Source organism: Malaclemys terrapin, chromosome 24, assembly GCF_027887155.1.
Source record: "Malaclemys terrapin pileata isolate rMalTer1 chromosome 24, rMalTer1.hap1, whole genome shotgun sequence".
In the NCBI taxonomy this organism is placed as follows: Eukaryota; Metazoa; Chordata; order Testudines; family Emydidae; genus Malaclemys; species Malaclemys terrapin.
The window spans coordinates 15,678,196-15,705,700 of NC_071528.1; the positions used below are offsets into that span (position 1 = coordinate 15,678,196).

Sequence of the window (27,505 nt, forward strand, 5' to 3'; positions counted from 1 at the left end):
TAGTTGCGAGTCACTGAGGCTCCATTACCCTCTACCAGCCCCCCCCCCCCCTCGCCTCCCCAGGAGCCGTAGAAGGGGTTGGATTGGGGGGGCTGGGTGATGGCGAAGGCCCCCCACCCACCAGGCAGTGTCCTGGCTGCTGGAAGGCCAGCGTGCCCTGGCCTTCCTTTCTCCTGCGAGGGGAAAACTGTGTTGGAGACGCCCCCATCCTGCGGGCGAGCGTCGTTCCCAGAGCCCCTTTCGGGTGCAGCCTGGTGAAGGGGTAAACGGGTGGGAGAAGGGACTGGAGGCTGGGATCGTTTGTTAGAACTTCTACTGAGTAACTGAGACCTTGTGGACTTCACACAACATAGGCTTTTGAGCTCTGTCTGGTGATGCCCTCCTATCAGGAGTGGCATTAGGGGGTAGAAAGTGGGGCAGTTGCCAGGGGCCCCATGCCACTGGGGGCCCTGCGAAGCTAAGTTAGATGATCAAGCTTTGGTTTGAGCCCTGGGTGGCGGGGTTCGGGCTTGGACCGCTTAGTTTCTGGCCTGGGCGCCAGCAATCTAATGCCGGCCCTGCCTCCCACCTACCCACACGCTTTTCCGTTCACTTTGGTACAATTGCACAAAGAACATATTTCAGATCCTTTCTCTCCCAAAAGGAGACTATGGATTCAGATAAAGTCTACCACTGTGGAACAAAGACCTGAAACACAGCTGAGACAGAAACACACAAAAGCAAAAATAATCTAAACGAAAGCTGTGCACATTGTTACGTTACCTCTGTTGTGCCTACTTATTGCAGGATGCAGTAGATCTGATCAAAACATTCATCCATACAGACAAAGGTTGACTAGTGTCAGGTAGGAATGGCTACCGATGTACAAGGTAGCTGTAAAATACAAACAAAAAAAGCCTTTTAAGAGTGCAGAATACATTTTTGTTAGGAACGCTAAGGTAATTGATCTTTGTTTAATCAGTCGAAGGTAATCAGTTGAATTGATCTTAAACTGCTTTTAATTTTAGGGTATGTCTATTGGATGTTGGTGAAAAAGTTTATTTGCAAATAGAACAATTTAAAAGGCTATTTTGATTTGCACAAGCTTCATAAAATGTTAAAAACTACAGATATTTACATCTGAGACCTCCTAACAAGATATTTTCAAGAACCATACAGAAAATGCTGACTGTAAATATTCAAATTTCAAGGAATTAAAACTAGAGAGATTATATTCTAACTGGATTTCTGAAAATGAGTGGCACCCCCGCTGTCCTCTGTCTCTCTCTTGTTTATGGATTAATGCAACAGATGGAAGCCTCTATCCTGAGCTGCATTCCCAGAAAAACAGTAACATACCAAAGTAAGTGTGATAAAACTCTTGTGTTAAAGATACATGCTGAAGAGTAGTAGGGTTCCCTCTGTGTGGTAGGGATGTAAGAATTGCCAGCTAAACTGACTGAAACAACAATTACTTTATTTTCAGTTAGCTTTTGACCAGGACTAGGATACTAGTATTATGAACTCCAATCTCTTGAATGCTATGATATCCTATCTTTAATCCCTACAAGATGTTTTCACATGTTAGGCTTTATGTGTCATCTGAAAGATGGTACTTTCAATAACACAGTGTCACCTAACACCAAGTTGAGGCATTGATTTTCAGTACAGGCTCAGAGAAAAGAATGCCACCTATTGCATAACCAACCCATCTTTTGTCATCCCTTAGCATTTCCCCATCCAAGTACTGACACATTCCAAATCTACTTAACTTGTGAGATCTAACAGGTAGAAGAGTTTCGCTTTTCATGCAAAGAACCCTTTGTGATAATCTTGAAGACAACACGGTTTTCAACACCATTGGTCACTCTTTCTCCCCCAAATTCTTGTATGCATGTTCTGCTGTGATTTACCCTAACATTAAATCTCGTGGCTGGAGACTTTGGTGTCCAGTTAATAATGATTTTGTGTTAGTTATGTTTCTATATAACAGTGGAAATAAAATATCTATATATAATGAAAATTATTTAAAACACGATCCTGGAAAATGTGAATAAAATATAATCCTTTGTCTCACTGCTATCCCTTTTTCAGTCTGGTATTTTTGTTTCATGGCAATGGTATTTTAGCAGCAATAATTTGTAAAATAACTTTATAACTTGTATGTTTTTAGATGGAAATATAAAAACTTTTCTGAAACCAGGATTATCCAATTTTTCCACACTCTTGGTGAGTGAAGAAACTGATATCTTATTTGTTGGAGCCAGAGATGCAATATTTGCACTTGACTTGAATGACATCTCAAGAGAAATAGCCAATGTAAGCTGAACTATTTATCCCTTTTTAAAAAACCCGTCTTGCTTAAGGCTGTATTTTTTCTGAAATTTAATTTTCAGATCTTTAAAGACAACAAAGCAATGTCTTGCAACTGTTAGTAGGAGATGGATGTTCACTCCTCTGATCTGGGGAATTACAACTGTCTGTGAAGTTTTTCCGGTAGGAATATTGAGCACTGTACTTAAGAGGTTACAAATTCAGTGTAGTGCTCAGTGATGATAATGGACCTTTCAGATCTGGGAAAATGTAGAGCAAAGGCCAAATCCTTACTCCTGCGACGGGCCCTTCTGTAAGTAGAACCGTTGAAAGCAGCTGGACTACTTATCCTTATTCACATGAGTAAGAGTTTGCCAGATTGGGATCAATGTGCTTAATGCATATGAGTGCGTGTTGTAATGACAATAAAAGTAAGGACCTTTTTGTATGTTTTGCTTCTTGGTGCTGCAAAATGTTGAGCATCACTGAGTTTAGTTGGAAATGAGATTGCTCAGAACCTCAGGTTTCAGACTGGCAGCCATGTTAGTCTGTATCAGCAAAAACAACGAGGAGTCCTTGTGGCACCTTAGAGACTAACACATTTATTTGGGCGTAAGCTTTCGTGGGCTAAAACCCACTTCATCAGATGCATGGAGTGGAAAATACAGTAGGCAGATATATGATGAGATAACTGGCTCTGTGGATGAGGGGAAAGCAGTGGACGTGTTATTCCTTGACTTTAGCAAAGCTTTTGATACGGAGTCCCACAGTATTCTTCCCAGCAAGTTAAAGAAGTATGGGCTGGATGAATGGACTATAAGGTGGATAGAAAGCTGGCTAGATCGTCGGGGTAGTGATCAACGGCTCCATGTCTACTTGGGAGCCGGTATAAGCGGAGTGCCCCAAGGGTCAGCCTGGGGCTGGTTTTGTTCAATATCTTCATTAATGATCCGGAGGATGGTGTGGATTGCACCCTCAGCAAGTTTGCAGATGACACTAAACTGGGAGGAGTGGTAGATACGCTGGAGGATAGGGATAGGATACAGAGGGACCTAGACAAATTAGAGGATTGGGCCAAAAGAAATCTGATGAGGTTCAACAAGGACAAGTGCAGAGTCCTGCAATTAGGACGGAAGAATCCCATGCACTGCTACAGACGCGGGACCGAGTGGCTAGGCAGCAGTTCTGCAGAAAAGGACCTGGGGGTTACAGTGGGGATGAGAAGCTGGATATGAGTTAACAGTGTTCCCTTGTTGCCAAGAAGGCTAAGGGCATTTTGGGCTGTATGAGTAGGGGCATTACCAGCAGATTGAGAGACGTGATCATTCCCCTCTATTCGACATTGGTGAGGCCTCATCTGGAGTATTGTGTCCAGTTTTGGGCTCCACACTACAAGAAGGATGTGGAAAAATTGGAAAGAGTCCAGCAGAGGGCAACAAAAATGATTAGGGGGCTGGAGCACATGACTTAGGAGGAGAGGCTGAGGGAACTGGGATTGTTTAGTCTGCAGAAGAGAAGAATGAGGGGGGATTTGATAGCTGCTTTCAACTACCTGAAGGGGGGTTCCAAAGAGGATGGATCTAGACTGTTCTCAGGGGTGGCAGATGACAGAACAAGGAGCAATGGTCTCAAGTTGCAATGGGGGAGTGTAGTGAGGCGGCCTGGGCCCCGACGGCCCCTGAGGGAGAGGAGCCTGAATTGGCACCCAAGTGGGCGGAGCCACCGCCACCTGTTCCCGCCCCCCGGAAGTCAAGGGGCGGGACAGGAAGTATAAGAGCCAGGCCCCAGCCCTCAGTTAGAGCCCAGCAGCCGGAGAGGCCAGACGTGCCGGTGCGAGCTCCGGCGAGACCAAGGCTTCCCAGAGCCAGGTACCCGGACACGGACGGACCGAGCTGCCCCAGAGCCAGATACCCGGACACCGACCGACCGGACCTCCCCAGAGCCAGGTACCCCGACGCGGATTGGCCAAGCCTTCCCCAAGCAAGGTACCCCGAGGTAGACTGGCCACCCTTGCCCCGAGCACGGTACCCCGAGGAGGGGCCCGAGCGCCCCCCTGACCGGAGACCGGAGGAGCAACCCGACCCGGACGACCCTCTGCGAAGTGAGGAACCCATGGTGTGGGACCCCGTTGCCGAGCCCAGCGGGGAGCAGGTACAAATGGAGGAGGAAATGGAAATCAGCCCGGGGGTAGCTGACCCCAGTCTAGCTACAACAGAGAGCGAACCCATGTTGGTGTGTTGCGGTCAGGACCCCACCAACACAGCGGCAGACTGACTGCCGCTCTTAGGGCCCCGGGCTGGGACACAGTGGAGTGGGTGGGCCTGTGTCCCCCCTGCCACCCCACTTAACGGGTGGCAGTCTCCCCCTCCAGCCAGCGCTCTGGCACCGCCACTGAGCTATTGCTTGCTGCCCTGAACGAGTGCTTGTTGCCCCACCCTGACTGAGGGTCTGGGGCGTCCCGAGTTTGTCCGTGCTCAGCTCCTGATACCCAGACCTGAACCCGAACCCCTGAACTATTGTTTGTTGCCCCACCCTGACTGAGGGCCTGGGCCTACTAACTTTGTCTGGGCTCAGCCTGAAGGAAGGTCCTGAGCCCCTGAACTATTGTTTGTTGCCCCGCCCTGACTGAGGGCCTGGGGCTACTAACCCTGCCTGGGCTCAGCCTGAAGGAAGGTCCTGAGCCCCTGGACTATTGTGTGCTGCCCCGCCCTGACTGAGGGCCGGGCCTGAACCCCTGACTTTACTGCTCAGCCTGAAGGAAGGTTCTGAGCCCCCTGGACTATTGTTTGTTGCCCCGCCCTGATTGAGGGCCGGGCCTGAACCCCTGACTTTACTGCTCAGCCTGAAGGAAGGTTCTGAGCCCCCTGGACTATTGTGTGCTGCCCCGCCCTGATTGAGGGCCGGGCCTGAACTCCTGACTTTACTGCTCAGCCTGAAGGAAGGTTCTGAGCGCCCTGGACTATTGGGGGTTGCCCTCCCCTGAATAAGGGCCTGGGACGTCCTGAGTTTGTCAGGGCGCAGCTCCGGATCCACGGAGCTGAGCGCCCGAACTATTGTTTATTGCCCCGCCCTGAGCTAGCGCGGGGGCTTGACTGACTTTGTAATCCCCAGCTCCGGCAGTGAGGACCGGAGCCCGGGCCTGAGTTACTGCCGGACCCTGACGGAGAGCAGGAGCTCATTGCAGAGGCCGTGTACCTTTGGCCTAGTCCCTGCCAGAGGGGCGGAACCCTGAGACCGATCCAGGCCGTGTAGTGAGGCGGCCTGGCCCCCGACGGCCCCTGAGAGGGCCCGACCCCCGCACCGGACGTTTACACGTGGCGCCCAACGTGGGGCCTCCTGCCTAGCATGTGGGCACGAGCCCTAGACACCGGTGAGAAGGGGGCAATGGGGGAGAGACCTCCCGCAAGGGAGGGGGATTTACCCCAGCTCCTGACCCGCATGACCGAGAGTCAGGAGCAACAACAGGCGGCCCCGGTGCGATACCAGCAGGAGTACCAGGCCGCCCACCTGCAGCAGCAGCAGCAACTCATAGAGCAGCTGGGGGCCCAACAACGGCAGCTGATCGCGGACCTGGTTACCCAACAGCAGGATTTCCAGCAGAAGTGTATCCAGCAGCTTGCCGCGGCCCTAGTCCGCCCGGGGGAACCCCTGTCCGGGGTCGCCCCAGGGGCCCCGCGACCCAGCCCCCCAGTACGGTTGACGAAGATGGGACCCGAGGATGACCCCGAGGCTTTCCTCGTGACCTTTGAGAGGGTGGCTATTGTGGCCGGCTGGGTCCCGGAGCAGTGGGCCACCATCCTGGCCCCCTACCTAACGGGGACTGCCCAGACGGTCTACCGAGGCCTGTCGGTAGAGGCGGCCAGGGACTACAACCTAGTGAAGGCCGCTATTCTGGACGCCCTGGACGTAAGCCCCGAGACCTACCGACGACGGTTCAGGGGCCTGGCCTACTCCCCGGGGGCCCGCCCGCGGATGGTGGCTCAGGAGCTACGAGAGACCTGTCGAAAGTGGCTACAACCTGAGCGCCGGACAGCGGAGGAACTGATGGAGCAGGTGGTTCTGGAGCAATTTACGCAGGTACTCCCGCCAAGGGGAAGATCCTGGGTCCTCCGCCACCGGCCGACGACGGTCTCTGCGGCCGTCACGTTAATGGAAGACTTCCTTGCGGCGGAGGTCCCGGCGGGGGCCGCTGGTCGGGCGGTCCCGGTTCGCACGGAGCACCCCAACCCAGAAAAGAGGGGGCCGCCCTCCCGGGCAGCCCCGAGTGCTCCCGCCCGTAGCATGGAGGGCCGGGCTCGGGTGGCCGCACCCTCCGGGAGGCTCACACGGACCCCGGCAGGCCCCGCCGGGGGATACCGTCGGACCCCCCCCGTGGATGACCCCGGGGCTCGGCCGCAGCTAGAGCGAGCCACGGTGGGACCCTGCTTCTCCTGCGGAAGGTATGGCCATTTGCAGCGGGAGTGCCCGGAACGGGGGTGTGCATTTGGCCAAGTCTATTCAGGAGAAGGCCGTGCCCGACGTCCACAGGGGACCAAGATCACCGTGCCCGTGGCTGTTGACGGCCGCCAAGCGATGGCCCTCCTCGACTCAGGCTGTGGCCAAACGCTGGTCTGCCAGGCCCTCGGCCCACCAGCGGACAACCACCTGGCGAAGATTCCCCTGCAGTGTATACACGGGGATGTGCGACGCTACCCCAGCACGCGGGCCCAACTAACCATCGATGGGGTCACCCGGCAGATGACGGTGGGGCTGGCGCCCCGGTTGGCATACCCGGTGATCCTGGGGCGGGACTGGCCCACCTTTAACGCCGTTTTACGCCGCCGGCTCGAGGGTAACCCGCAGGCCACGCCAGCGTTGGGAGGGGAGTCCCCGGGGACTGAGGACGACGAGATAGACAACCCCGTCCCCGCCAATCCCCCGGGGGGGCGAGAAGACCCTCCTCGGGGGGGGGACTCCTCGGCGCCCACAGATTTCTGCCGGGACCAACGGGCCGACCCCACCCTCAGACGGGCCTACGAACAGCTGGCCTCCGTAGACGGGACTATTCTTGACCCCCAGCGTGCGGCGCAGTGGCCGCATTTTGAGTTACGACAAGAACGCCTGTACCGCGTGGAGAAGGACCCCCGTACGGGGGACATCCGGACACAGCTTCTCGTGCCGCGGTGTCACCGCCGGGCGGTCATGAAACTGGCCCACGACGTCCCGGCGGCAGGGCACCTCGGGCATGACAAAACGCTGGCCAGGATTTTGGGGCGTTTCTTCTGGCCCGGGGTATATCAAGACGTAAAGGACTATTGCAAGTCATGTCCAGAGTGCCAGTTGGCCGCCCCTGCCCAGACCCCTAAGGCACCCTTGGTGCCGATGCCTCTTATGGAAACCCCCTTCGAACGCGTGGCCGTGGACCTGGTGGGGCCCCTCCCGAAGAGCAGCGCAGGGTTCCAATACATCTTAGTAATGATGGACTATGCCACCAGGTTCCCTGAAGCCGTTCCTCTCCGGAACATCTCGGCCCGCACCATTGCTATGGAACTGGTCAAGATCTTCGCCCGCGTCGGACTGCCCCGGGAGCTACTCACGGATCAAGGGACCAATTTTACATCCCGGCTGCTCAAGCAAGTCTGTGAGATCCTAGGGGTCAAGCAACTCCGCACCTCCATCTATCACCCCCAGACCGATGGACTAGTGGAAAGGTTCAACCGGACGCTGAAAGGGATGCTGCGTCGGTTTCCCCCGGAAGACCTTCGCCAGTGGGACCAGCTCCTTCCACCCTTGCTTCTGGCAATACGAGAGGTTCCCCAGGCATCGACTAAGTTCTCCCCTTTTGAATTGTTATATGGGCGACGACCCCGGGGCCTGCTGGATCTCATGAGGGAGACCTGGGAACAGGCTCCTTCCCCGGCCCAGGGTCTCCTGCAGTATGTGCTGCAACTACAGGAGCGTCTAAGGCAGGCGGGGGATCTGGCACGGGAAAATTTAAAAGCCGCCCAGGACACACAAGCCCAGACGTATAATCGAGGGGCACAGACTCGGGACTTCCAACCGGGCGACCGGGTATTACTCCTCCTCCCGTCCAGTGAGTCGAAGATCCTGGCCCGGTGGCAGGGGCCCTATGAGGTAGTCAGGAAAGTGGGCCCGGTCACGTATGAAATAAATCAGCCGGACCGGAGGAAGAAGAACCAACGCTACCACGTCAACCTCCTGAAGCCCTGGAAAGAGCGAGAAGGGCTGTTGATCAACCCCTACCCGCCCGAACCGGAACTGGGACCCCAGGTTCCCCTTTCCGGGGACACCGAGGAACCCCAGCTCGGGGAGAACTTAACCGAGGAACAGCTCCGCCAGACTCGGTGCCTCCTCCAAGCCTTCTCCCACACTTTCACGGACCAGCCGGGACACACCTCCCTCGTACACCATCGGATCCAAACAGAACCCGGGGTGGTGATACGGGGGACGACCCGGCCCCTGCCCTACCATAGGAGACAGGTCGTGGAGAAGGAGGTGCGGGCGATGTTGGATCTAGGGGTGATAGAGCCATCCCAGAGCGAGTGGCGTAGCCCCGTGGTGTTGGTGCCTAAACCCGACGGGTCACAGCGGTTCTGCATTGACTTCCGCCGCGTCAACGCCATCTCCAAATTTGATGCCTATCCCATGCCTCGGATAGATGAGCTGTTGGCCCGCCTGGGAGGGGCCCGCTACATCACCACCCTGGACCTGAGTAAGGGCTACTGGCAGATCCCCCTAGAGCCCGCCTCCCGTGAGAAGACTGCCTTTGCCACCCCCACAGGTCTCTATCAGTTCACCAGGATGCCCTTCGGCCTCCACGGGGCCCCGGCCACCTTTCAGCGCCTGATGGACCGCCTCCTCCAGCCCCATCAAGAATACGCGGCCGCGTATTTAGACGACGTTGTCATCTATAGTCCGCAATGGGAGACCCACCTGGAGAGAGTCGCAGCCGTCCTGAGATCCCTGCGGGAGGCCGGCTTAACCGCCAATCCAAAAAAATGCCGCATCGGCTGGCAAGAGACTAAGTACCTGGGGTATGCTATCGGGCATGGGCAGGTAAAACCCCTGATCGGGAAGGTCCAGGCAATTGCAAACTGCCCCCCGCCAACCACAAAGCGCCAGGTGCGGCAATTCCTAGGCTTGGCCGGATATTATCGGCGGTTCATCCCCCAGTTCGCGGCAATCGCAGCCCCCTTAACGGGGCTCCTAACAAAGGACAGCCCACGGCAGGTGATCTGGACTACCGAGTGCGACAGGGCCTTTCGGACTCTTAAGAAGTGCCTCTGCAGCGAGCCGGTCTTGTATAGCCCCGATTTTAACCTGCCATTTGTCTTGCAGACAGACGCCTCGGAAGTGGGACTCGGGGCGGTCTTATCCCAAGACGTAGGGGGCGAGGAACATCCCGTCCTATACATTAGCCGGAAACTGTTCCCACGCGAAAAGAACTATGCGGTGGTCGAGAAAGAGGCCCTAGCCGTGAAGTGGGCTTGTGAAGCTCTCCGCTATTACATCCTGGGAGTCCCCTTCACCCTAGTCACCGACCACTCCGCCCTTCAGTGGTTAGGCCGCATGAAGGACCACAACATGCGGCTGCAACGATGGTACCTGGCGCTCCAGCCGTTTGCTTTCACGGTCCGCCATCGGGCTGGTAAGGAGCACGCAAACGCGGATTTCCTTTCCCGGTTGGGGGGTGTGGAATGGGCTGGCCCCGCTGCACGGGAACCAGCCTTGGGGGGGGGGTCGTGTAGTGAGGCGGCCTGGGCCCCGACGGCCCCTGAGGGAGAGGAGCCTGAATTGGCACCCAAGTGGGCGGAGCCACCGCCACCTGTTCCCGCCCCCCGGAAGTCAAGGGGCGGGACAGGAAGTATAAGAGCCAGGCCCCAGCCCTCAGTTAGAGCCCAGCAGCCGGAGAGGCCAGACGTGCCGGTGCGAGCTCCGGCGAGACCAAGGCTTCCCAGAGCCAGGTACCCGGACACGGACGGACCGAGCTGCCCCAGAGCCAGATACCCGGACACCGACCGACCGGACCTCCCCAGAGCCAGGTACCCCGACGCGGATTGGCCAAGCCTTCCCCAAGCAAGGTACCCCGAGGTAGACTGGCCACCCTTGCCCCGAGCACGGTACCCCGAGGAGGGGCCCGAGCGCCCCCCTGACCGGAGACCGGAGGAGCAACCCGACCCGGACGACCCTCTGCGAAGTGAGGAACCCATGGTGTGGGACCCCGTTGCCGAGCCCAGCGGGGAGCAGGTACAAATGGAGGAGGAAATGGAAATCAGCCCGGGGGTAGCTGACCCCAGTCTAGCTACAACAGAGAGCGAACCCATGTTGGTGTGTTGCGGTCAGGACCCCACCAACACAGCGGCAGACTGACTGCCGCTCTTAGGGCCCCGGGCTGGGACACAGTGGAGTGGGTGGGCCTGTGTCCCCCCTGCCACCCCACTTAACGGGTGGCAGTCTCCCCCTCCAGCCAGCGCTCTGGCACCGCCACTGAGCTATTGCTTGCTGCCCTGAACGAGTGCTTGTTGCCCCACCCTGACTGAGGGTCTGGGGCGTCCCGAGTTTGTCCGTGCTCAGCTCCTGATACCCAGACCTGAACCCGAACCCCTGAACTATTGTTTGTTGCCCCACCCTGACTGAGGGCCTGGGCCTACTAACTTTGTCTGGGCTCAGCCTGAAGGAAGGTCCTGAGCCCCTGAACTATTGTTTGTTGCCCCGCCCTGACTGAGGGCCTGGGGCTACTAACCCTGCCTGGGCTCAGCCTGAAGGAAGGTCCTGAGCCCCTGGACTATTGTGTGCTGCCCCGCCCTGACTGAGGGCCGGGCCTGAACCCCTGACTTTACTGCTCAGCCTGAAGGAAGGTTCTGAGCCCCCTGGACTATTGTTTGTTGCCCCGCCCTGATTGAGGGCCGGGCCTGAACCCCTGACTTTACTGCTCAGCCTGAAGGAAGGTTCTGAGCCCCCTGGACTATTGTGTGCTGCCCCGCCCTGATTGAGGGCCGGGCCTGAACTCCTGACTTTACTGCTCAGCCTGAAGGAAGGTTCTGAGCGCCCTGGACTATTGGGGGTTGCCCTCCCCTGAATAAGGGCCTGGGACGTCCTGAGTTTGTCAGGGCGCAGCTCCGGATCCACGGAGCTGAGCGCCCGAACTATTGTTTATTGCCCCGCCCTGAGCTAGCGCGGGGGCTTGACTGACTTTGTAATCCCCAGCTCCGGCAGTGAGGACCGGAGCCCGGGCCTGAGTTACTGCCGGACCCTGACGGAGAGCAGGAGCTCATTGCAGAGGCCGTGTACCTTTGGCCTAGTCCCTGCCAGAGGGGCGGAACCCTGAGACCGATCCAGGCCGTGTAGTGAGGCGGCCTGGCCCCCGACGGCCCCTGAGAGGGCCCGACCCCCGCACCGGACGTTTACAGGGAGGTTTAGGTTGGATATTAGGAAACACTATTTCACTAGGAGGGTGGTGAAGCACTGGAATGGGTTCCCTAAGAAGGTGGTAGAATCTCCATCCTCAGGGGTTTTTAAGGTCGGACTTGACAAACCCCTGGCTGGGATGATTTAGTTGGGGATTGGTCCTGCTTTGAGCAGGGGGTTGGACTAGATGACCTCCTGAGGTCCCTTCCAACCTTGATATTCTATGATACACAGTACATGAAAAGATGGGAGTTGACTGATCCCCACTCGGTAAGGCAACTCCCATCTTTTCATGTACTGTGTGTATATATATATATCTTCCTACTGTATTTTCTACTCCATGCATCTGATGAAGTGGGTTTTAGCCCACGAAAGCTTATACCCAAATAAATTGGTTAGTCTCTAAGGTGCCGCAAGTACTCCTTGTTGTTTTTTTTCAGAACCTCAGTTGATTTACTCTCGTCCTTGCAGGATCAGGACCCAAGTCATCTTAGTTAGTGATAAAGCTATGGGTTATAAAACCTCAGGGGGGCTGTTAGCGGCACAGTAACTACCACTTAAAACCTCTTGGCTCCCTTACTGTAGATTGCATCTCAACCCACCAATGCCCTCATGTGGAACAGTGACCTAAATGACACAATACGGTTATTATTTTTGTTGAAATATTTTCATAAATGCAAGGTAAATAGATACCTCTGTTCAAGGTGGTAATATGCATCAGTCATTGGCTACCTATCTCTTTGTAATTCCTGTTTTTAAAACTGAAGACACAGCTGTGCCATGAAAGATACAAATCTATAAAGACTGCAGCTACTCAGAGTTAGCTCTGTTGGATAGCATTGTGTTATTTTTTCTGTTGTGCAGCTCTGTATCATACTGATTTGTGCCTTTAGATTGTAATAGTTTAATTTTTAAGGTGCTGCGTACCCACAACTCTCATTGACTTCAAGTGAAGCGGGTTTAATGATTCTTTTAGGTTCCTCTCTCATGAAACCTGTTTTGTGATATGGCATTTTTTTATGTACATAATTTACAAGAATAGAAGTGAAAGGACACCAAGATATTACGAGGCTTATAAATTTAGATCCGATTTGAAAGACATGCCTTCTGATGAGGAAGTTGTGTGTTCTGTGGGGTTTCTGTATAAACTGGGGCCCTCCTCTTGTAAGCTGTTCCATGTGGGTGAATTCTACATGCCTGTGCAAAACCCCAATGAAAGTGCGGCGTTTGCTCACACAGAACAACTTACAGGATTTGGGTGTGGCTGAGCATGTTGCGGAGACTATAGGGGAAACTGCCTGCGCTTTGTGACGTCCACTACAGTATTCTAGTGATGTCACTGGATGTAATTCATTTTCAAAATGTGCTTTTAGCATCTTGTGTCCCACGTGACAACCCAAAGACCTTCCGTAAAGGCCAAATCCAGGAACTCATTGCCCAGCCCAATCAGAAGGCCCCTGCTTACATGGGCTCTGTGTTCTTCTGGGGGCACTTACCCCTGGGGTAACGCCTAAATCTAGCCCCCTCTCCTGATGCAGGGGCATCACACCAGCACCACTGCTAGGGGAATCTCCATGAAGGGGGCAGTTGGATTTGCTCTTGAAACCAAAATGTAGATTTATTTTGGTTTTGATTTTACATTTAGAATTTTAGACCAAAAATCACGGTGTGCTAAATATGGGATCTTTTTTGGGTTCCAGGAGGACTGGTTCGCAACAAGGGATAGACAATTGGAATGCATTCGCAGAGGAAAGGACAAAGTAGGTAAAGTGTTTGTTTTCACTGCCTAGTTATTAAATAAGTTACCATATTGAATAGCATTTTAAAAACAATAAGCAAGTATATAGGAATCTGGTTTTGAAACTTCTATTCTTTTACAGTGTCTACACTTCTGACACACCCCACACTGCATGCATTTGGTCTTGCATTTATTTTCAGACTGTTGTCTGTTTGGCACTACCCTCTATCTATATAGTGCTATGCATATTTAAGCCCTGATCCTGCAAAACACTTTTGCATGTGGGCAGTAACACGAAATCAATTGGGACTACTTACATGCTTAAAGATAAGCATGTTCTTAAAGTGCTTTTCTGGGTCTGGGCTTTGCACAGCTATATACGTGATTAGTAATTTCTGTAAACATACTTTTAAGATCTGATATTGAAAATTGTTGAGTATTAAAATTTATGTTACTCTTTAATTTATCTGTTGAGCTTGAGCCCAGTGTATTTGGACACATTCTCTGTGTTTTAAGGTCTTGCTTGCTTTTTGTGAAGGCAGCTGAAAGCCTTCATGCACTCGCCCCTAAGGTATGAAAATTTACTATTATTTTTTCTGTTTCAGGTAGATTGCCGAAACTACATCCTCCTCCTTCATAAGATAAATGACACTAACTTATATGTTTGTGGAACCAATGCATTTTACCCAGCTTGTGATTACATGGTAAGCATTTTATATACTTAAATACACCCTTTACTGCGTGTGCATATAATTGTTTGAATAATATGGTAGATCTTTAAGCACCTTTCCAAGTAATGTTCCTATGGAAAATTAGTATTAATTATTTTATTGTAATTATTTTTAATTTTAAAAATTAATTATTTTTACTGTATGATTGGTCATAATGAAACAAATTTAGCAACAGCATTAAGTGCTTGCATTATGACTTCTGAATTTTCCATCTTTTGCTAGCAAGTTTTATTTCTGGAAACAGTCATTGTCGTTTCTTATTTTGTTGCCTTATCTCTGTGCATATATTTCTGAATGCTTTTCATGCTTACTTACTGTATGTATATTTCACTATTCTTAGTTCTTTCCTTTGTTCATCTAGTCTTGTTTTGCTTTGAACAAATTTTGTTTAAAAATAAAAGTTAAAACAGGATTACATTTCAGTTGAGTGCCAGGAACACCGTTGAGGCTATATAAATAATAATTAATAAATGCTGACAGTAGGTTGCAAATCAGATGAATGCTGTATTTTCACCAAATGCACCTATAAAAGCCTAGCTTTTTATTTGAACTTACTTTCTCACATAGCAGGCGACTTATAAAGACTGAGGGCTTCGCTGTAGTGGCACTTGTACCAGATTTTAAATTTGCTCATCAATATTTAGGGAATTTGCATTGTTACTCCCAATAGAAGAGCATGCATTCTAAAAATAAATACATTTTCCAAACCAAAATGTATTTACTTGGTTTCTTACCCTCTACATAATCTCAGCAGATTTAAACTGTGACTCTCGGCAGGGTGTTTTGACAGTGGCCAATTAATTGAAAGAGGAGTTTTCATAGTCGTTAATTAAAAACAAAGAAGCCCAGTAAAAATAGACTGAATACATTTCTATTTGTACAGATACTCACATTTCCATATTCACTCCATGATTATTCTCTTTTAAAATAAATTGTTAATCATTTTATTTTATCAGATGTGAGTCTTGCTTTCAGCCTGATAGAATGATTGTTTACAACAGGTCATCAACAGTACAGATATTCATCTGCAAGGGAAAGCTGAAGAAAGCAGAGGAAGATGTCCTTTTGAACCTACTCTGAAGTATGCTTCTCTGTTAGTTGGTATGTTTTGGGAATTCCGTGTAAGACTAAATCATTTTTCACTGCTAATCAGATGTCAACTACTATAATTCTAATTTGATGTCTGTGCATGTTCATGAAGTGTTAACCTCTGATCTGTTGTTTAAAAGTTGGAAGAGAACACAGATGAAACTATTATATGAAAAACTAAATGGAGCAGTTTTTAGTGCATTGATATATGTATCTCCTTTTTGGCCTCTGCTGGCTCATTGATAGGGATTTTTTCAGAAAGATTAATTGCTAATGATTTTCTTAGTATGACTCTTGCAACCATATCTGATATCCTTGAATCTAACTGCTTACTCTTGAATTTCTTAGGTTTCAGATGTTTGAAGGTCGCACAGGCACTGTGAAATCTTTCAGATGTAATTACTAGAAAGCCACATGGAAAAGATTTTCTTTCTTGTGCAAAAACTACCCTTGAAACCTTATTCAATGTCCCTTAGCAACATTTGAGATTACCAGAGTGGTCGTCTGGGTCACTTCTCTGAGAGTCCACCTAGCAATTGTTGGCTTTCAAACATTCATTGTATGTTTTGTCCTTTGCCTATTAAACTATATTCTTATAGTTATCCTTTGATCTTACTGGAACTTGAAATTCACGTTGCGTCCTCTCCATGTCAACTCATTTTGGACCTATGCACAAATACAGAGTGAAATCTATTTTTAAGAGACTGCTCAAGGGACTGGCATAAAGTTGCTTAAAAAGAGGTGACCTTCAAATAATGATAAAACAGATTTGTACTTGGTAGGTTTTGGGGATACTTGGCTGTTTCTTAAGAAAACAAGCTGCCTAGCAGGATTGATGTCTGGTGTACATAGTTCACCATGATTCATTATAAACGGTGATGAGGATAAATATAGAGCTCACACAGCAATGTTCTTCACATTTTCCTGTTAACTCGTCTTAAGGTCCACTCTAGGGGCCTATAGATACTCTGAACAATATCAATGTATAAAAGTTTCACATTCCGAGATCTTCAGTTACAAGCAACATGTAACTTCCAGCTAGTTGAGCCTTGATTCATTTTAGACAAATGTCTGCAAAGCCAACAAAACAAAATACCTTTCTGCCTCAATATCTTACAATCTTACGGACCTAACGCTGCCTGGTGCTGCGTGGACTCAACTCCTAATCAATTCTGTAGGAACTGAGGGTTCTCAACACCTTACAAGACCAGCAGCCTAGACTTTTCAGCAGGTAAAATCATAGCTATAGCTGCTCCTCCAGTTACTTTTGCTATAAATATTTGCATGTGATAAATACATATAACTTATGACCGTTCCTTTGCATTGTAAGAAAAAGTATTTTTTGCACTTTTATTTCTTTAAACTCTTCACAGATGGTGCATTTTATTCAGCCACTTCAAACAACTTCTTGGGCACTGAGCCTATTCTACTTCGCAGTTTGAGAAACCATCTAAGGACAGAGTTTAAAGCATCTTGGCTAAATGGTAAGATGTTTTTATACATATTTTAGCCCCTGCAGGGCAAATAGTCCATCTTGCTTGACTTTTTTTAACACAAAATTAAGAACTGTACCCATTTTTCTTCCCAGTGTAGAGTTCTGAAAGTCTAACGTGGGGTACTCCCCCTTGCTATATATAAAGATTTAGATTACATGTCACTGTTTGTTTTTAAAGGCAGCTGCCACTTTTAAGATGCCTGAAGAAAAGTGACATAGTTTGACTCTGGAAGCATGGGAGCCAAATGTTAGATCATAATTATTTTCAGTCTTTCTCGATACTGGTTTAAAATTCAGTTGAATTTTATTTTATTATGAAACTTTTTAATATGTTAACACCTTTAACATTTGTTGATTACTGAATAAGTATCACAAGAAAGCAGAGGCTGGTTTAGAACCTCATCCCAATTCTGTCAGTATTGTAACTAACAACCCTCTTTGATAAGCACGGGCAGCAGTAGATTTAGCAAAACAGATTTTGTGTGTGTGTATTTCAAATAAAATGTATATCTTATACACAGTAACAAGTGCTTCACGCTGTGAATAGTGTGCCAAGCAAAAACTGGTTGGTGCAGCTTTTTTCTAACCACCTTCCATGGCATGCTAGACTCCACTAATTAATATAGGATAGGCTAACAAAATGCAAATAGACAAGCATCAGTAATGTATTTCAATATTTCTCTAGTCCTGTTATTAATCTTGGATTAATCCATGGATCTTAAGGCATCTTTGTAGGAATTGCTACAGTTTATTATATCAACTTTTATACAGGTCCTAAACTCAAAGGCAAATAAACTGCTAAAAAAATCAGATGTTGACTTTGAATTTCCTAGTTTTTTCAGAATTAAGTCTGTCACTCCCATCTTTAACTTACTTCATCTTGCATATCTGTATTGCAGGGTCTGTAAACACAAAACCTATTCTAGGCGTGCTCACTTTTGTGGAGTGTTGCTTTTTTATTTCTTTAGGCCCCTTTATTATCCATAAAATTGTCCCTCTCTCCATACAAACCTTATTCTGCATAAAATTGGAAGGGAGATAGATGAGCATTAAACTCATCCATAAACCTCTACTTTAGGAAATGTAAAAGGTTCTCATTTAGCATTGGTGGTAATAAATTTCATCTCCTGCAAAAAGTTAATATAGGCATCAGTGTACCTCTAACTGTCTGAAATTAATATGCATTGATTTTGCTGTGTCCAGAAAAAGCAAGCTCCTAAATTGAGGACTAAAGATAAAAGTGAGCTTATAATTAAGGACTAAGGTGAAGAGGCAATTAGTAGTCCATTTTCACTTATGCAAACATATTTTTAACCCTTTGATAGATTTTTTTTTAATTGTATACTAACTCATAAGCTCTTTCCAGTCCTTTCCTTGCCCACTGTTCTAAGAAAATATTATTTTACTACAGTTTAAAAAAAAAAAAACTTTTGATATGTATGGTATTTCATTGCCTTAAGTTCTCTACATTAGAAAAAACTGTTGCATTATGTGTGTTTATATATTCCAGAGCCCAGCTTTGTCTATATGGATATAGTGCGGGAAAGTGAATCTAATCCAGATGGAGATGATGATAAAATTTATGTGTTCTTCACTGAAACAGCTGTTGAATTTGAATTCTATGACAAACTCCTGGTGTCAAGAATTGCTCGTGTCTGCAAAGTTAGTATTTGTAGTATAGTAATTTTGTTTAAAGTATGTAAGTAGTTTAGATAAAGCTTCATAGCAGAATGAGCAAACATGGTTCCATCTGCATTGTCCATCTTACCAATTAAAATTCTGCTGCCAGGCTTCTATAATTGAACTCACTTCCTCCTCCTTCCAGACTCTTCAGAACCCCCTATGACATTCGAATCTCTTGGCTTTGAAAATTCTGATTCGTATAGGAAGACTGAACAAGCCCTTGTGTGACAGTGTTACCAAGTCTGTTTATGTGAGTGAAATCAGCCTGCTTTATAAACTCTAAAGTGATGACACTTTCCCTTCATACAGGGTGATCTTGGTGGAAAACGCATATTGCAAAAAAGATGGACGTCATTTTTAAAATCCAGACTTATCTGTTCCGTTCCAGAATCAAATTTCCAGTTTAATATTGTTCAGGATGTCTTTTTACTTAAGAGAGCAGACTGGCGGGAAAGCATGTTTTATGGGATTTTTACTCAACAATGGTAAGATACAAGAAATGCATCTATTACTAACATTTTGAAATAGTTTTTCAAAGCAGAGGTTGGGTGTATCTGAATTGTTTTCATATATTTTGTAAACCTAAATGTAAAAGCTTTCTGGTACATGAATTGCTGTTGCATTAGTTTCAGCCCCTAAGCAAAGCTTTTCTATTGTGATTCGTTCTATAGGAAAGTTCTTCTTCGAGTGCTTGTCTATAAATATTCCACTCTTAGTGCTCATGCGCCCCCATGCACTCTAGGTCAGTGTCTTTTGGCCAGCAGTCTCTTCTTGCAGTTGTGCATGTGCTATGAGTGTCTTCATGCTCACATAGTGAGAGTACAAAGGTCAGAGATGGCCCAACCACCATTCAGTTCCTTCTCATTGCCCGTCGCCTAGGAGAGAGAGCTCCCCAGTGTCCATGTCTTGATGCATCGCTTTTTCCTAATCTTTACTTAATTGTCTATATAGTTGCCTGCTGGAAAACTTTGGGTAGTTTAAGGAATTTTTATCTGCCTTATTGGCTGTTTCATTTCCTCATCTTCTTGGTACTGTGGCTTGGAGATGTCCCATTCTGAGTCATTCGATTTTAAGTATTGCCTCTCATGCAAGGCAGCAATTCCAACATAGAGGAAGCATCAAGATCTGATGCTTCTTTTGGTAGAGCTGTCCTGCAATCTTTGTCCAAGTAGACTTCAAGCACCTGCCTCCTTATATCAGGTCACTGTTTCGGAGTCACCAAGAGTGGAATATATATGGACAAACACTCAGAGACGATAGAAAAGTTACTTACCTTTACAGTAGCTGGAGTTTTTAAAGATTTGGTGTCCCCATATATACTCCACAACCTGCCTTCCTTCCCCACTATTGGGGAATGCTATAATACCTGGATTCTACTATGGCGATGGAAATGAATGGCAGTTGGGTCCGTTTAACTCTTTATGCCTTCCCCATGTATGGCTCCAACAGACACTTGTGGCCAAAAAGCTCTGATCTTGAACATATGGGGCATGTGCACATCGAGAGTGGAATATACATGGACAACACATCTCAAAGAACTCCAGTTACTGTAAAGGCAAATAACTTTTTTTCCTGTGGTTTTGAGATGCATTGTTTAGTTATTTACATCATAAAAGCTAAAACTGTTTGTTTATGTTTTTCTCCTCCGTCCCCTATCAAGTCAAACTTCATTTGGAAATTGATTTCACTGAAGATATAATCTTCTCTCTGCATCATTTTCTCTTTTTGTTTTTATCATATGAGGAAATTATATTAATAAACAGATTATGAAAGTACCTGAAGGTTGCTATTATCACCAGAATCAACAATGAATTCAAATCCATCCTCTGTTGTAGAGCTTCTGTCTCTTGTTACAACCAAGCTTATGTGAATTTGGATTACTTGTGAACCCTTCACATAGACTGTAAACTCTTCAGGGTAGGGGTTGTCTTTCACTATGTGTTTGTACCGTGCATAGCACAGTGCGGCCCTGATCTTGGTTGAGCCTTCTAGAGTAGACAATACTGTAATACTACAAATAATGTAATCCTTTTATAATGGAACTCATGCATGTAGCTATTTAGCCCGTCCTAGTTATTTATGTCCTAGGTTTATATCTGTCGCTTTCAGCTGGGGAAGTAGCCATTCCAGGGTCTATATGTTCACTGCCTTCCCTCCAATGGTAACTTGTCTCTAATGAATGCAGATTAATCTCAGAATTCAGTAGTGAGCTCTCACTTTCCTGCTAATGGCCTGATTGCAGCCATTTGTCAGGGACTCAGAATAAGAATTGATCATTTATTCCTAAAGTGACCAGATGTCCCAATTTTATAGGGACAGTCCCGATATTTGGGGCTTTTTTAATATGGGCTCCTATTACCCCCCACCCCGTCCCGATTTTTCACACTTGCTATCTGGTCACCCTATTTATTCCACATATTTGAATGGAACTGACTTGTTTAGTTTGATCTGACTGAGCCAAAAATGCCATTTGCTGAAGCTAGGTGTTTTCAATCTCTGGGCTAAAGCTTTTAGTTGAAGACTAGCCAAGAGCTTTGCCAGTCCAGACACTTGAGTTATGCATTCTCCGTCAGGCTGGTGGAAAAATTAAAACTAACTAAACTTAAATTGACATTGTTTATCACTTAGACCAAAACCCAGACTTCTTCCTGTGTTGTTTCCTCTACCAAATGAAACAGCTGGCTTCCAAGATGCAGGATAAGCAGTACCCTCATGAGAGGAAACCATTGCAAGTTGAAGTACCCTGCTTCCAAATGCAGCATCTGTCAAAGTCCACTTGTCTAATCTAGTACTTTCTGAAAATAAAAACAGGACTCCAAGCTATGTTTTTACAGCTGATGAATTTGTGTGTGTGTGTGTGTGTAATATAATATAAAGAGGCACAGACAAAATGTACCAGCAGCAGAATTGTGTATGTCAAAGGGTACCACTGCAAAGTAATCGTGAAAAGGTAGCTTTGGTGGTTTGTAAAGGCATCAAAACCCTGAGATTGATATCTAGATTCATGGAACTTGCATTACTTTGCCGCTGTATCAGTTTATGCATACTGTATAATTTACACCACCATTCACATCACCATCGATTTTGGGCCACAATATGTGTTAGTGGGATTCTGCAAGGGCTCCTCTTAAATTTCATATTCTGATTGTGGAAACAGTCGCTTCAGCATCATGGAATTCAAATGAGAGGACTCTCCCTACGTACCTAGTCTGCTTTCTCAAGGGCCAGTATAGCTATGAGCATGGGCTAGAGAGGGGGCCACATTCTACTTTCAGTTGCAGCAGTGTAAATCCAGTGTAACTCAAATAACTGGAGTCTCATTGGACTTAATTACTGTTACTGAGGCGAGAACCTGACCCAAGCCCCCAATTCACCTGTAATCCATTTAACCTTTCAGATTTAATTTTGAAAAATATTTAAGACTGGATGCAAAGGGGAAAGACATACTTTATAACAGGATGAAATAGTGGGATTTGGGGAGGAGAGAATTATATATAAAAAGTGGAGAGCAGAAAGTGAGACTAACCACGATGCTTAGATCTGTCTGCTTGCTGTCACCTAATTTATCAATGAAGCGTAAAGAACTAGTCTTAAGGTGTACATCTCCTAGGCTGTTTTTATTAATTTGGAGGATATTACTTGATTTTTAACAAAATATATATTTTAAATAAAATCCTTTACACAGTGTCTCTTTTTCCTAAGCCTTTCTCAGTAAATCACAATATCCGTGATTGACGCTTCTTAGATGTGTATTTATGTGCACATATTCACTAACTCTAAAGCACAAATAGCAACATGCCCTGTGAAAAGCAAGTTGTTTTTACAGCCTTCCCTTCTGCATAAAGGGCAAAATAACTCACTCACATTTTCTCTTGCTTCTTTTTCACCTCCAAGGGGAAGGTTGGATATTTCTGCCGTTTGTGCATTCAGTATGAAAACTGTCCAAGAAGTCTTCGCCAAAGGAAACTATAAAGGCCCAGTGACTGTGGAACATTCCCATGTTAAATGGATGGTGTTCAGGGGAGAAGTGCCACTCCCACGTCCCGGTGCTGTAAATACTCATTTATTCTCTTCTAAAGAAAACATTCTCTTAATGTTCTTTTCTGCTAGAGAATTACTAGTCCAAATTTTGCCAGTGTAGATGCAGTTCCATGGCCAGCACAGAGACATTTTTCCTCCATCCCAGGCCTGTGTGTGTGTGGAGGCCCCCTGAGTAGGCACTCCTCCTGCTCAACTCTACCACAGGGGCTAGGGGGTGCGACTATCCTTACACAGGTCTTCAGCACCGGGGTGAATTTCATGCATAGTGAATGATGGATTCCCACTGTGGAAGTTGGGTAGAAATAGCTAAAAGTTTAGTACATAGTAACAGTTGTCTGTAAATTGGTGGAATGTAAAAATGGTTGTAATTATGTTTGTTGTACATTGTTTCTAGTGCATTGATAATTTTGCCCGGAGTATTGGATACAACACTTCTCTTGATTTGCCTGATAAAATTCTGCAGTTTGTTAGAGACCACCCTTTAATGGATAATGCTGTAAATCCAATTGGTGATAGGCCAGTGCTACTGAAAAGAGGTTCAAATTACACCACGATTGTAGTAGACAGAATCACTGGCCTAGATAAAAAACCATATGATGTTCTGTTTATAGGAACAGGTAAGTGGTTTTATTTGGGGGTGAGGGGGAGATTTATTATGGAAGAGTTCGTTTTAGAATTTTTTTCTGAGCCTTCGAAAAGTAAAAGGATCTACTGACTCCTAATAATGCACCAAAAATCCTTTGTCTTAATTCACCACTTTATAATGTATCAGACAGCAACCAGGCAGGGGGTTTATATAATGGGCCTTCCGTTTCCTTTTTCCTCCAAGTTATGTTTCTAGCTGAACTGCTTTATTTCCCCAGTGTAAGATACTGTGTATTGTGTGAGGACAGATTTCATCTTATGGGCCCTCCTTCAGTAAAACTCCTAATGCTTGAATCAGTGGGACTTGCGTGGAGCTTTGCTGAATTGAAGCCATTGCGTTTGCAGTTAGATAGATGTAATTTTTGAGTGTAGAGCAGGCCTTAGTGTAATGTTTGATGAATGGTGTTTTATTGTCTGTTTCTTTCTTTTTTTAAAGCTTGTGTAGATATAGTTCATAACCTATGTTATCATTAGTTTTATTCAGAATAATAATTTTCTTTGTAGCCTCACTGTTTTCTTTTGGTCAAGAGGTCTGCAATGATAGCTATTTTCTACTTAAACACTTTTAATATAGAATAGTGGCACTTAAAAATACACCAAGGCTTTCAAAAAATTTGTCATGGAAATGTCCCCAGCTGGCTTTCCCTAGGTAAGGCCCATTTTCCTGTGACATAAGTGGTGCATAGATCTTGCTGGCTCTCCGCACATGGGTGAATCTTGCACAGGATGAAGGGACTTCTGGTCAAGACTATTACCAAAAGCCATGAATTTCTTGAAGGAAAGGGTAAAATCTTTGTACAAGAGCAAGGAAGCAGAAGCTGACTTGCCAGTTTGGAATTTCCAGCCCAGCTTCTAGGTAAAGTGTGTGTTTGTTTTGTTGGACATTGAGGATCTATTTGGAAATCTTCCATATCAGAAGAGCCTCAATGTGGGGAAATCTTCCAAAATCAGGGACTTCTCCATTGCTTAAAAAAATCATTACTTCTTACTTACCAGAAAGTGAATGGAGAAAATATTGCTGTGGAACATTTAGGAAGTTTCCTGTCCTCAAGATTCATTTTCTAAATCTCTAGAAAAGGCTGATGAATTTGAAAACTGAAGTGAAAATGCTGTTATGTTATGTTTGAACATGTTTCTCTTTAAAAATACATTTCATTTTATGCAGATAATGGATATTTGCATAAAGCTCTCAACTGCGACGGGGAAATGTTCATTATTGAGGAGATACAGCTGTTTCAGTCCCCAGAGCCTGTACAGTCTCTTAAACTGTCTTCCAAAAAGGTAGATTCTCTATCTCTGCATATGCAAAGGGATTGGTATAATGGTATGCTTCAGGCCTTCCTCTTTTTACACTGTGCATCTGGATTTTCGATGTTATGTGTATACTACATACTCTTTTCTAGCATCACACTGATTAATAATAAAAGCATATATGAGATTTTATCTGTGGAAGTAGATTTCTTTTGCATTTTAATATAACTGAAACAAACTTTCAAACACACATTTGGCAATTTATATCACTTTTAGTCAAAAGCAATTCCCAAAGTTTTCATAAAGACTGTAATCTCTTCAGGCCAGGAATCTTGTCTTTTCATATGTTCTGCAAAGCACTGTGTATATTCTCATGCTCTTTCATTAGTAATCTATTCTTTCAAAGTATATAGTTGATTTATTGTCAGATCACAGAAGTTGCTGTCTGGATGCCATAAAGTTTAAAAACTTTCACAGTGCTATAAAATAACAGCTCAATGCTACATTTCTAGGGCCTGCTGTATGTAGGGTCTCCATCCCAAGTGGTACAACTCCCTGTTTCAGTATGCAGCCGATATAAACACTGCTTGGATTGTGTTTTGGCAAGGGATCCTTATTGTGCATGGTCTAAGTCTTTTGAGAAGTGTGCTCCAGTGGCTAATCAAACAGGAGACTTGCAGTAAGTAAAAAGATATTGCTTGAGGTCCATACCTGAGCTGATATTTATCTTGCTTTTTAAATTCAGTTCTACAAGTCAGTAAAATGTAACAAAACCAGGATGCATTCTACAGCTAATATCCTAAAAGTTTGAACATTTTTACATGCCTTCATGGTGTATTTCTTTTATTCATCTCTCTCTTCCTCTAGGGATTTAATTCAGAGTGTTAAAAATGGTGATGCTTCCAAATGTCCTAAAATAGGTACGTGAACATTTATCTTTAATAAAATATTGTTGAAATATAGTACAAAATGAAAATATTCTATCATGTGGGTCATATATCTGTGGTCATTGAAATGCCTGATATTTTAGCTAAATTAAAATACAACCCAGGGGTAAAAATGATATTGATTCTTGACAAGAAAACACTGAGCTGATTTGGCTTGTTTGTTCTTAACGGTTTTGAACTTGGGGTCAGGATATTCTAGTTCAGACTGAAACCACTAATCTCCTGAAAAGTAGAAAACGTGAGCCATGACTTTTGAGGCTGTTGGTATGTTTCCCCCCATGCTACAGAAGTCACGTGGGACATAAGAAGTCCTGTTAGCTCTGTTACTGCGACTGACACTTGGTATTGCTCTGCAGAAATACAGCTCAGATAGTCAGCTATTTTTAAAAAAACTGCTGGTTCAGAGAGAGAAATTTTAAAATATGAATTTGATTAATTTTTTAAAAGTTTTTAATGTTTAAATGTTTGCAGGATTAGGGACTTTAATCTTAAACTGCACTGAAAACTAAGGGGCAGCGATTGCAGATTATAGGTCATCAGTGTAATGTGGTAAAGTCGAAAGCATTTGTATCCTCAAAGCCCTGTCCAAGCAATATCTAATCCTCACAACTGCTTTGTGAGGCTAGAACAGCAAGTGTGCGAATTGGGTGTAGAAATTGAGGCACAGAAAGGTGAAGAGATTTACTCAAGGCTACATACTGTGTTAGTCTGTGGCAAAGTGAGAATTTAAACTCAAGTTCCTGAATTCCAGCCCATATTCAGACTGTTAGATATCACTGGGAATAAGGCCAGCTAGAGCCAATCTGTGCTATCATGCCCTTTTAGCAGATGGGAGGAGACAGTTAAATCTGTCGATTTCTCTAGTTTATTCACGCACCTTAAAACACTCACTGTCCTTTGTGTCATGTTCCTTAATTAATCGTGATGTTTCTTTGAACATAAATGTGGCCAGGCAGGTTAAATTAAGGCTTCATTGTTTTTAATTAAACCACCCTTCACAATTTCAGGAAATAATGTCAAAAACTGTCCCGTTAGCATTGGCAACAGTGTTCATCTTAAATGCGCGCCCATGTCCAACCTGGCTAGGATGGTGTGGAAGTTTAACGGGAGCAGTCTTCAGGCAGAAGATTCTAAATACCTGCTTTATGATGGAGGAATAGTCATATTTAATGTGACAGTGGCTGATGCTGGATTTTATGACTGTCATTCTGTAGAGAGCGCTAATGGGAAAGAATTCCCTGTTACTGTGGCTAGCTACGTTCTTTATACCCAACAGGACAGCGTTTTCATTATTACTGAGAATTACACCACAAATCAACCAAATGCAGACACAACTCTGAAGGTTAAATCTTTGGTATCATCTTCCTTGCTGAATGACCCAGCAAAACAAAAATCCCTGGAAGACCAAAAAGAGAAGCTTATTTTAAAATTCTTGGGAGCTGGATTTGCACTCCTTTTTTCTTCCTTGCTGGTTTGGAACTTTTACAAGGGCCATCTGTCTGTGCCTTGGAAGAGCAGAGAAAAAAGCTCAAAAACAGCAAATGCAGATTGTTTGCCAGGTCCAACATTGGCTACAGAGGGGTCGGACGCTATGAGGAAAAGTTCAGCCACGCGAACGAACACCTCCACTGTTAATGAATCAGTACCACTTGTGAGCTTTCCTTCAGAAGAGGAACGCAGCGCTAATGTACAACACAACACAAGTCTCACAAAGAGATCTGGCACTTGCAGCTCACAAAGCTGTTTGGTTGAGGATGAGACGATGTTTCCTATTGAGGAATGTGGAATGTAAAGTTTGAGTAGGAATCACAAGCCCAAAATCTAGTGAGCCAAGCTGCTAAACATACATTCATTTTCAGTTGCTGCTTTTGAAAAAGATTGTTACATCAGTTTTTGGTATTTGTTTAACATGTGTTGCAAGAATAAACGTTTGTTAAAAGTTGGTATTGAGCTCCTTTTCTGTAACACTGTGTGTTGCTGCACCATTATAGACATTAAAACTTCAGGAGCTGTTAATAATCTTCAGCACTTAAATAGTGCTTTTCACCTTCAGAGGGTGTCTATTTACTCTACAAATACCACCTTATTAAGTCTTCCAATGTCCCTGTGTAGGTATTATCCCCATTGTACAAATGAGATTAAAGAACATGCTCATGGCCACAAGTGGAATCGGTGTCAGAGCCGT

At 45.9% G+C, this 27,505-nt stretch overlaps 1 protein-coding gene across 3 annotated transcripts; it reads left to right on the top strand.

The window, feature by feature from the left end:
* Positions 1 to 99: 99 nt before the first annotated feature.
* On the top strand, positions 100 to 27,262 carry LOC128828887 (semaphorin-4E-like). Of its 3 annotated transcripts, XM_054013910.1 has the most exons (14): positions 100 to 1,342; positions 2,153 to 2,298; positions 13,401 to 13,460; positions 14,044 to 14,142; positions 15,171 to 15,270; positions 16,632 to 16,742; positions 18,264 to 18,415; positions 18,746 to 18,921; positions 22,331 to 22,487; positions 22,872 to 23,094; positions 24,288 to 24,403; positions 24,886 to 25,052; positions 25,241 to 25,293; positions 26,328 to 27,262. In XM_054013910.1, the coding sequence occupies exons 1-14, from the start codon at positions 1,234 to 1,236 to the stop codon at positions 27,110 to 27,112; spliced, it is 2,454 nt and encodes an 817-aa protein (XP_053869885.1). In that variant the 5' UTR covers positions 100 to 1,233; the 3' UTR covers positions 27,113 to 27,262. The 3 variants fall into 3 exon arrangements, with proteins under 3 accessions (XP_053869885.1, XP_053869886.1, XP_053869887.1); XM_054013911.1 differs by lacking the exon at positions 100 to 1,342 and having other exon boundaries at positions 2,210 to 2,298; positions 14,048 to 14,142; XM_054013912.1 differs by lacking the exons at positions 100 to 1,342; positions 2,153 to 2,298 and having other exon boundaries at positions 13,401 to 13,464.
* The last annotated feature ends 243 nt before the right edge of the window (positions 27,263 to 27,505 follow it).